We start from the raw sequence: 11,823 nt of genomic DNA on the forward strand, positions 1-11,823 counted from the left end.
TCACAAATGCTGTAGCCTCTTTCAAAGGACAGGCCTGCCTTACCATATTGCACACAATGCACATACAGTATTAACTTCCAGGCTTATTGTGGTGAATTCGGGTTAACATGGAAGGCTCAATGATGCCGTATAAACAGGGCCTGGCTGTAAGACATGTCACTCACCCAGACAACTGTGACATGGGCTCACACTTGTGCCTCTGGCAAGTTGTTGTTGTACTGTCACCGGGGTCGTATTCCTGATCAAAAGCTTTCAGGAATATCACATTTAAGTATGTTTTGATCGATTGAGTTTGCAGAAAGGTTGCCGATCACTCCTGTAAGGCACTGTGTAATACTGATTGCAGTGGTGATAATGTCAGACAAAAATATCACCAGAAGTGACCAGTCAGGAATACGATCCCTGTTTGCACCTGTCACGTGACAATGGCCAGCATTCTTGATTACTGCATTCAAACTTCACTGTAGCAAAAACAGATCTAATGAATTATCAGATACGACAAAGGTTGGCTGGTCGTACTTCATTTCAGTGAGTATTGCACTGATATAATGAAACTGAAAATGCAGCATCTGGCATAGTATCAGTGGTACTGTCGCAAGTTTTTGTTTGAACATAGCTCGAAATATATTCAAGCCAACAGTAAAAAACTGAAACCCCTCAAAAAGTAAGTTTGTACATCAAAGTGAACAGATGCAAAATATATGTTTTGGTTACTGATGCCATCCATTAGCAGCCAAAAAAGCTCATGTCGGGCAAAAAGCTTGGATTTGACTGGCTTGGTTTGTGGCACAGTGGTGGCTAGTCTTGGCTTTTTTGTATTTTAGCATTGTTTGCATTGATAATTCTGTTGCGTGGCCCCTATTGCATACTTGTTGGCACCAATTTAAGCTCATCCTTTTATAATGAATACAGGATAATAACAAAAAAAAATTTGCTCCAAATGCAAATTCGTTACATGAAGGTTCAACTGATTTGCAAGAATGTAGCAATGTGATTATCATAGTTCACGCGTCTTTGCATGCAGGTCCGCTGTCACGAGGCCAAGAACTCATTGAGCTTCCAGAATGGATCCGGGAGACTGACATCGTGTGAAGCTGCAGGGCTGCACCGCGACGTGTTTTTCTAGCTGTGATATCCTCCATCATCGAGTGCGCGACCAGTGGTGCTTTCTCCATCCCTCCTCCTCAAGAACTGAGATAAAGCCAGGTGTGATTCAAGTGCAAAAGCATAGGTGTGTTCCATCCAACCTCGTGAGACAGGCGGGTGATACATTTCTTTTCGGTTATGCTGTCGTCGTTGAAACTTTTCCCGCACGAAGCTCCGGTTCAACATCCTTGTGATCGTGCCCACTACCAACAGGTCCCCAGGCTGGCGAACATGTTAGTGGCACTGACTTCTTGACTGGAAGAACTGGCAGGGATTTTTTGTGTGGTGTCAGCCTTCATGATCTGGATGAAGGTGTTCATTGTTGTTGCCACTTGCGGTTGTTGTTGTGTACGTATACAGGGCAAGCACAAATAATCTTACCGATTTTCTCTCTGCCTTGTAGTTTTGGAGCGAAACTGCAGTGGTGCAACTATTGCTGGCAGCTCAGGGAATGGTAGATTAAGGGAACATTGAGAACAGAACTCATCTAGCCAGAAGCCAGGACAATTGGTATGCCAGAACCCCTTCATCATTGACGCTCCACCAGAAAAAAAAAAAAAAATGTTCACTCTTTTTTTTTTTTTCTGGGCTACAGCAATGACGGAAGCAGCTCTGAATGGCTACCAGTATAGTTATTAGAAGTCTCGCTGCTCGTACTGTGACTGTAGATGGCACATACACGTGTATAATTAAAGAAAGATAAGTACATTATGTTGACGCATACTGTGTCCCGTGGCAGTGGCCCCTTTTCACTCCTCATATGCTTCACCACCTAACAGTGCGGTATATCGCAGCAGAGCAGAATAAAGGGAAACGCCCCTTATGATATGCATATTAGACCTTTGCCTTATGCGCACCTCTTAATGCATGTCTTGATTTGAAGTGAACTGATTTAGGCTTACACTGCCTACGCACAAATTGCTTGGATTTAAATTGGACTTCGGCTAGCTGTCTAACGGATAATGGCAATTACAATGCGACTGTGCTGCATTAAGCGCATTGTTGTTGTTGCCATTTTTATTTCTTTTCTTCTTTTTTTTGACAATGTGGTTGAGGCAGTTTTTCAGAATATTTATGGTCGTGCCCATACAGTCGGTAGGATTGATCACAATTCGGAAGTCTCCCGGACAAATCGGGAGACTTGGCAGGCATGAGTGACCAAGAATATTACTAATGGCATTTGGGAAGGCTTTATATGATATGCGCATGGCCAGCAAGCTTCTATTTTTGTGATATCGCTTATCTCCAAACTCTGATTACCTGGATATTTCTTTTTTTTTTTGTCAGGTTATTACAGCTGTGAGTTAATGGGGCTTTACTGTAAATAGGTGATGAGAAAAACTCTTAAACTTTTGTTCTTCATTTACATATGCACAGTGTAGGTACTGTTATTCACTACACACAAGCCCAGTTTATAATTTCTCTTTGCACACACATGCCAGAGTGTACCCTGTTTGTCACTGTCCAGCACAGCTGTCACCCATGCCTTAAGTTTATGAAAGGTGAGATGGAAGCTACTCTAAGTACTTATGATTGTGGCAAGTTGAAGGCATCTTCCATATGACCATACCTATGTTGCCAAGTGAAGCCATTCCCAAATGCCATCTGCCATTCTTCCAAGCCATCGGACACTGGGCAAACCAGTCAAATACATGGCTGCAGTCAAGTCAATTCTCATGAAATTTGTTGAATTATTCTACCAAAAAAATAGTAATAAATGACCGGTATTATTTTTATGTTCGTCGCAAAGAGCAGATGGGTGATATCATTTCTGCTAGCCCTGTACTGGTTCCCACAGCCTGTCACAAGTTATAAGTCTGACAAGCATACTTGGTTCTGCAGTGTGATGCTTTATAATGCATCATTATGCTGTGCAATCTTGAGATCATAAGTTGTCATACTCACTTCCTTTGGGTGCCCACTGGATTTGCTTCGACATTTCTGGCTGCCAGAGGATTCTTAAAATTATTTCGATGTACTCAAATTCATTGGAAACTCAGATATACCCGTGACTGTTGCGATTGTGCTCAGTGACTTGCTAAACCAAAAGTCACCCATGATTGCAGATCAAACCTGATTGCAGATGAAAACCTCTCAAGATTGCAAGTACGAATCTGTGCCTGTCAAGAATGCAAGTTAGAACCTGTGTGGTCATGTGTGGATTGTGCGAAATCGTGGTGATAAGGTCTGCGATTGTAAGGGCATGACTCAGACTTTGACTTGAGGGCATGACTTGACTTTGAGTGGAGGCTTCCTGGTGTTGTATTGTGTGCATGGACTGCAGAGCGAGGTTCCTTAATTGCAGGTTTGTCACACTGAGCTATGCGATAGGATCTGCTGTACAAGTAGTGAGCCTGCCTTTGCTTGCATTTTTCGCAGGCTTGGGATTACAATTTTTAATGCAGCGCGATGTCTTGATTTCATCTGTGGCAGTGAAGATGAACGCACATAACCTTCAGGCCAGCATTGCCTCTGCTAAAAGAATCGCCATAACCAGCATTGCTAGCACTGAAAGAACATTTGTTTTCTTCACTTCTCTGTACTTTATTATCATGCCACTTTCAGTATGAAGTGGCAGTAGCGGGTGGTGCCTAGAATACATTTTTGGATGCTAAGTGGGGAGCTGGCAGGCATACAATTATGACCACCTTGACTTCAGAAACCCAGTGACTGACTCTTTTAAGGATGAAGATTTTGCTGGTCAGCTATGCTGGGAAATACGAGCTTGCAAAAATTCTTAATTCAAAACAGTCTTGCATAGAGAGTTTTCCTCTGTTAGTCAAGGTGAATTATCTGTACTGCTTCTGATTTGGTTAAAATGTACATAACAAATGGCATTTTAGTATTGTAACACACCAACCTGTAGGCATACAGTGTGTTTTTTAGTGTCATAACCACACGAAGTTGCATTGTTTTACTCCTGAATGATATGTCCATTTTCTCACCGATGACCAATCATCATCAGATTATGTGGAAATTTTGCGTTTGTATGTTGACTTGGAAGCAAGTACATTAGTAAAATACATAACACACTTTTCAAAGGATTGATCTTAGGATCAGTAATCAGATCAGATGATTTCTCAGGTGTTATGTTGAAAAGTGATGCCTGATAACTGCAACATCATGAGTAAATGTGGCATAGATGAGAGGCCCATCTAGCTGCTCCTTTATTGTTATAGTGACTTACAGTGTAGTGCTTTCTGGACATTGTTTTTTTCATGTTGCCGATTTGTTGCAACTTTTGATTCCATTTTGCAAGGTTCCTGAATAGTAGTAGCTTTGAGGAGTGCTGATTTTGCATTAGTAACTAGGCATTCCTTTGTTGTTTTTTTGTTTTTTTCAGCATGGTTGTGAAACCTCATTTTTCTATAATATGTGTATTTTACTTTTTAATGTTGTTTTGCAACAGCAATGTCTGAGCACCAAAATATTCTGAACACCAAAAATGTTGGATTAAGTGTACCAGAGATGTTTATTGGCATCTTGTATCATCTATCATGATTATGCTCCTGTGAACTTCTTTCATGCAAGTACTGTAGTACTGGGTGTCTACTAACCTTACTGGTACATTAGAGGCGTGTGCCAGTTAAAAATTGCTCTAGGAACTCCGCCCACACTACTACTACTACTACTGCCAGCTGTGTTGTGCTTCATAACACGCTGAGTTCATGAATTGCAATCCTTTTCCTTGTGATTGGTGGTTGAGAGCATCAAGCTTACAACAATCATTAGGTAGGATTTCCTTTTTTCCTGGTACAAAACTGTTCTGTTACCACAATATAATGGTACCACCAGCACTTGATGGGAACAACAAATTGCATTAAAAGCAGTAGCTACTCCTGATGGCAAAGACGGGACTGTACTCTAAATGCACAAGGGAATTCCCTGCAGTAAAGGTATAAGTGGAATCATTTTTAATGTAAAAGGGAATTTCCTGCAATAAAAATATAAGTGTAATCATTTTTAATCACTTGGTGAATATTCAATTTGTTTTAACTCAGTTCAGTTAATTTCATGTTCCAACTGTAATTGATTGGCAGAGTAGTTCAATACCACGTGCTGACAAGGTCACTGGAGAATAATGACGTTTGCAAGATATATGCAACTGATACAGCATATTATGGATACATTGTGCTCCATATTGACGACCGGAAGCAATTTATCCTTTAATAGAAGTGTGTGCAGGAAGTTTATGAAGTTTATGCTTGCACCTAAATCTTCAGTTACATTTAATTCCTTCATTTTCATATTTAATTCGCTGTTAAGCATATGCTGTGCTAAGTCTAGCTTACAGTTTTGGCGATCACCACATGTTGTTTCAATCTGCGTTATAAGAGGAAAGGTGCGTACCCTTATATGTAGGTATGTGCTTGTATTTATACACTGGTGCACTTTATGTGGGAGCCAGTTTTACTTCTCAAGTACTAGTGCAGAAAGTTTGTGCAGTCGTCGTTTAGTGACCACATTACAATGTTTTGACAGTATAGTGGCCTATGCTGGTTGCAACTTATAAGAGTTTACATCCGTGTTATGAGTGCCAGCGGAGCTCGTTAATTTCGCTTTACAATGCAGCCGTACATTTCCTACTGCCATAGCACAGAGCATAGTGTGTAGGTAGCACTAGCGTATGACTCAGCTATTGAGTGAGCTGATTGTAAAAAGGTTGTTTGTGAAGAGGTTGTTGAGGGCTGAAAATTTCTAGTGTGCTTGTTTAAGTAGTCTTAACCATCACTTGGGTTGAAGGCAGGCAAATATTGTACGGAAAAAGCTAGCAAGTGTCATCATGGTGTCAGCACCACTCCACAGACCTGTAGGGATCTTGTCGTTTGCCCAAGACCCATACTGGTAGTTCTGCGTATTAAGGTCTGTCTGTACAGCGCATTTGCATCATAGAATGTTATCATTGTTACATAGCTAATGTATCCTGACCACAAGGCTTCAGTACAAGAATATGGCATCGTTGTAACAGCCCTTTGCTGCTGTAGGCTACCTACAAAAAGGGAGAGGAAACGATTTCTAGATGGTCTATTTAGCAAAAGCATTTATATAAAAGCAGTGTTAAAAGCCTCCACAAACAATAAAAGAGGGGGTGGGATGGCTTTTCTTTTTTTGAAGATTCAGCAGACAACTTCAATAAATGTATGAAAAAAAATGGACTAATTACGTTGAGCTACTAGCGAAACTTTTAATGATGACCGTGAGGTGTATGTGAAAAATAGTGGCAGAATAAAGATAAACATTGATCCATATGTCTCTAAACACCATCACTCCAACCAGACCTGAAGGTAACCCCTGTCATTCTTTGACAAGTTGATTGATCAGGCATTCACACACTTTTTGCCATAACAAGAAAAAAAGATTACCATCACAGTTTTATCGGACTAGAACATTAATACATGCATTAGAATTGTTTTGTTTTTTTTTCGCAGTCCCACATCTACGGTTCAAGACCTCATCATTAAAGGTGTAGAGTCAGCATAAAAACTTCACAGACTGCTAGATCCCAGGAAAGGCTGAATATTTCTGCAGTATGGGCACGCAATCTCTTATTAGATTTCTGACTTGTGTTGACATATGCAGACAGTATATCGCTGTTCAGTTTTACTGACTACAGTCACAAACTGCTAGGAAATTCAATGTTTTCTCAGAACAGCTGTTCGTAGGAATTACAAAAAAAGAAAAGTTCGTAAAAGTTACAGCCGACTGTAGTTGGTAGTCCACCGGTGTACAGTCTTATTCTTTTTTTGCATGTTGTCCAAGTTGTCCGCTGAATCCAAGAAAATTAAGAGTCTGATCTCTGTTGAGAGACGTTTTGTTAGTAAGCTTGCTCACTTGACAACTAGCAAAGTCATATAGATATAAGCATAGTGGAAACAGATTAATCATATATCCCGATACATTTGTACTGCATTTCAAAACACAGCTCCACGTGTGAGCGAAAGCCACAATGAACAAATACAACCATTTTCCCCTCTCACTGCATAGCAAATCTCGAAGCATTATATTTTTTCAGAATGTTGATTTCAACATGCTGTACAGTTTGTCTCTGTTAGGGGCAAGAATTGGTAGGTGACTTTGCTTTTATTGTTGTGTTTTGTAGTTATCTCTGGACAAGACAGACGTGTGAGCTTAGGTTAGGTATTAACTACGAGATGTCAGAGCCTTAGATGTGTTGTATATATGTGCAATAGCTTTTTAACAATGTGACTTACCGTGTGCGATTTTCAAAAATGCAACTGTTTCGTCTGTTCCTCTTAAATTTGATGGTTTTACTAGGTGAGATCTGCCTGCAGCAATACAAGATACACACATGTGTAGTGCTGGAGATTGTTCATTTTACTTTTACCGACTGCATACAGCTAGTCGTAGAACATCATTTCAAGCGATGGACACTCCAAGGCCTCATTACCATAAAAAAAAAAGAAAGCATTTGTTTTTGGTTATGTCAATGGCCATGTATATGAACCTGTGAAAATGGCGTATTTCAGTATTGTGTTACATGTATTCATCCCACCTGGGACTTGTTACACCTATTAAGTGTGAACGTGTATAGCTTATTATGTTTTTTGTGCTGTGATAAACATGCATTTGCTTCTGACATTCAAAGGTGCACTTTCTATTTTCTGGGAGTCACTTCTGTGCATGAAAAGTACGGCAGTGTCATTTTGTCATAGCGGTCACCTTGTTGTAAATGATAATCGACGGCCACACAGTTTCTTTGGGATCTATTTCTGTTGTTCTTGTTGCGTTCACAAACCACTTGGTACGAACTAGCTGGTGTGTTCTGTTATAACGCAACATTTTGCTGTGCATGCACAACATTTTAATCTACACTCATGAACACGTCTCATTTATGCAGCTGCTTTAGTGATCCTGTGATTTGTTTTGTTGCAACTTGGTGGAAGTAAAGGTACTGTTTTTTCTTTATCAGGAGTCATGTCTCCATTTCCTGTGCAGAACATTGCCCATCAAGCGCATCTATGTTGTAGTAATTAGACCTGAGAGATGTATGTTGCTACCTTTAGCAAGTTTTTACATAATGCTTATGGAATTCGTTTTGGTGCTGCGAGGCAGTAAGGTTGCTTATCAGTGCTAAAGACAAATGTGAGTAATTGTGGCAAGTTCCTTATCAGACAAGCTTGTTTTGCCAAACAAAGCCATGGCTTCAGTCAACCTTCTACACCCCAAATTATTTTTTTGTGAAGACAACTATTTTAATCTAACTTTAAGGCATTCAAATTTGTGTTGGTAACATTAAAAACTACTTTCACGCCATTTCTTGCCTGATACAGAAATTTAGACAGACGTGGTACTAGTCACAATGTCTCAAGGTTTCAGTTAGCCCATCAGTTCAAGCCCTCCTCCATTACATGAAACTACATGTACATCATTTTTCACACAGGCCCTAGCAACCTATGACTACTGCAGTGCAAGTAGCTAATATACTGCAAGCCATTTGGCCGCATCCGTGTTCCAAATCTGCAGCTGACCCTACAGCTGGCATCTGCGAGTGAAGACATTGACCAAGTTCAGGCTTTTGTTGATGCTAGCGTCAGTGGCCAGTTGGTGTCAACTGCTTTAAGCAGTCCTCCCTTAATCTCTTCTCAAACACACCTCTACCACACTCCCCTTGCTACTCACTCGCTATTCGTTGAGCTGGAGGTCATCTATGCTGCATTGATCCCTTGTGATCCAAACTTCCACGAGAAATGTAGAAACTAGTTATATACACAGATTTGGTCCAAGCGGAAAAAGACCTCCGCAAAGTATTGAACGGATCAACTTTCGCAGACAAAGTTCATACCAAAGTGTCATTGTTCCCATGCACGATATGAATTTTTCTGGATACCCGATTTGTCTTCACCAGTTCACGTCCAGGCAGGTGCAGCCAATCACAAACATACAGTGATATATCCATTATCACTTTTCCCAAAACGCCAAGCACTTGCTCGGTTATCTAAGAAGGAAACGAACCCTTCACCGTTCCACACTCTGGTGGTAACTCTGTGTGGATCAGACCTCCCACCTGGTCTCTCCTGCCATAAGAAGGTTGCATTAGGAAGAACCCGCTTAGGTGCTACATTGATGCCAACTGCAACCTGTCTATGGGCTGTGGACCATTTGCCAGTCTTCAGCATGACTTATCCCTTCTGCCTTCATCCAGCTGCTCTCGCAGATCTACCGCAACTCTTACGAAGTTGTCCCCGCAACTCTTACGGAGTTGTCCCAGACTGCGCTTACCAAGGCACCACTACCTGTCTAAAGTGGGTCTACATATGTGAGCCTAAGGTACTCCCATATCTTAATTAGACTTCATCAAACACAACAAACTATAAATGTACATATACATGCTTTACATGTTTTATGCCACAAGGAAAAGTTGCCAATCGAAATGAATAAATAAATATGTTTATAGGCTTCTTACCATTTTATTTCTTTCAATAACAGTCACTTTTCTCAACAAGGTAAGTTTCTGTGTGTGATTGGTTTATTGACTGAGTCTGAGTTTGCCAAGCAACAGAGGTGCTATAAGAGAGGCTCTAGTGATGAGCTCTGGATTAATTTCAAAGATCGTGTAGGATTTCTAAACATGCACTCAATATTGTCATTCATTCCCATTGAAATGTGCTGCAGTGCCTGGAAATGGTACTTGAAACCACTCAGCAGCAAAACTCCATAGCCACTGCGGGGTGTGGTTCTGTATGGAAGAGCTAAACAACGAATTCATGGTAGTAGTTTAAGCACAAGGAAAGTCAGATGACTGAAAGGATTAGCTTAGGATTACATAGCCCTATAAGACAGTCATAATTCTTCATTCTTCAGGCCATGCAGGCTGTACATTTCAAAGGTTATTCAGTGTTGTTTATAGAATGTAGTTATGTTAGAAAGGCTCTATAATTTTTTAAGCCATCAATCACTAATGGTGTAAATATGGGCCAGATTCTATGCTAAATTTCCCAGATATGCTTGACAATAGTCTAACCTGACCTAAACCACCTTTCGACAAAATCCTACTATCTTCCATGATATGTGCTTATCAGTAAATTATGTCTTATTGTCACATTTTTGCTACATCAATGTATCTAGAACATTTTGTCACATAACAGTCATTTTGAAAATATGCAGTTGCATCTAAACAAACGCATACAAAATAATCGGGAATGAGTTTCCTGCAATGAAGAATCTATAGGCATGCATTTATGGACACATAAAATTCTACTTATATTCTTTCATGTATATCCAAACTCTTTTCATTTTTACATGTAAGTTGTGTTGCATTTTAACTACCCTTGCAAAGAGGCACATGTCATTGGTACTTTCAGATTTTTCCTATTTCTGACGTGCACTAGTCTCATTCAATTCACTCTTCACTTGACAAAATAGTTCAGGTTCAGGTGAGTTGGTTGGACCTCTATATTGTTTGAATTGTTTTTACACACCTTTACGAAATTGCATGCTGTCATTTTTCAGGAAATTATTAAGCCAAAAAGGCACAAAATTTCCAGCAGACACAGAAATGCCCACAGGTCTATACTACCCACACATAAAGTATGTCGCAACTCTCATAGCCTTGCAACACCCTTGTGTTTATGGAAGGACTTTATATGCAGGATCATGAAGAATGCAGTGGGGGTAAAATTAACTTGTATGTGTGAGTGTGCTCGAATTTGTGTACAGTTCATTTACAATGGCTCCACGGTTCAGCCTACCTGATGATTATTTATTCTGTGTCGTTTGTGTGTTCCTTTCGGAGAAGCAGCCTTTTTCAATGCCCTGAATGATCCTGAGTGGCACTTCGTAAGTGGCAACAACATGCCCGCACTGACTAAGCCAAATATATAAGAAATAGTGCAGTAGGGACAAATACATGTTTCTTTTACTGTATCTCGAATACACATTATCTTCTGCAGTGGATTATTATGGATTGTGACATGATCGTCAATAAGCTCTTCATTTATCAGGCGTGCACTTACTAATTAACACATTATCTGATAATTGTAACTGCTTTTAATGGACACCTTGAATACTTAGTGGTTTCTATTCCATGATTACTACATGTACAAAAAAGTCATTTGGTGAAATTTGGTCAACAAAACACTTTGCTGGATGTTCCCAGTTCTCATGGCTGTGAATAATGTGCTATCGAAAAAAACGTAACTTCTATTTTTAGCACACTGCTTTTAATAATTGTCTTCAGTGAAACACATACCGACTGTCATGCGTTCACATGCACGCACACATTTATCATTGATGAAACCATTTGAAATATATATTGTCATGGCAACAAGTATGACATCAATCAATCAGGGAATCAGTTTATTTACACCTCAAAAAGTGGAGGGCATAGGTCGCAAGGGAACTTAATGTACCTACTTATATTTGCACTCCACATATCTGGTCCAATTGTTTCCACACTACTTTAGGCATCAGAGATGCTTCTTAACATTCCCCTGTTCGGAAGCTCTTGGCACAGCCTGTGCCGTGGTCCCGTTACAGGATCAGTCACGGTGGCCACATTTGTGGATGCAAATTATTTTTGCCAACTCTGTCCAGTATAGTAGCAAGGAAAGAAACCACAAAAACTGAGCTGCAGATCAACTGATCCCTCCGCTTACCTAATGTTACTCCAGTTCATTTCGTACTGCAGAGTATTGCTACACGTGTACATATGAGCAC

The 11,823-nt window shown here is 40.2% G+C and overlaps 1 protein-coding gene across 2 annotated transcripts in view; it reads left to right on the forward strand.

Moving 5' to 3' along the window:
- LOC126539079 (phospholipid-transporting ATPase ABCA1-like) overlaps positions 1 to 8,073 on the forward strand; it is an 88,610-nt gene extending 80,537 nt beyond the window's left edge. For both annotated transcript variants that reach the window (XM_072285667.1, XM_072285668.1), the window contains exon 48: positions 1,025 to 8,073. In XM_072285667.1, the coding sequence (XP_072141768.1) occupies positions 1,025 to 1,092 (68 nt within the window). In that variant the 3' untranslated portion in view covers positions 1,093 to 8,073. The remainder of the gene's footprint in view (positions 1 to 1,024) is intronic.
- The last annotated feature ends 3,750 nt before the right edge of the window (positions 8,074 to 11,823 follow it).

The sequence above is a fragment of the Dermacentor andersoni genome, chromosome 11 (assembly GCF_023375885.2).
Source record: "Dermacentor andersoni chromosome 11, qqDerAnde1_hic_scaffold, whole genome shotgun sequence".
NCBI classification, from domain to species: Eukaryota; Metazoa; Arthropoda; class Arachnida; order Ixodida; family Ixodidae; genus Dermacentor; species Dermacentor andersoni.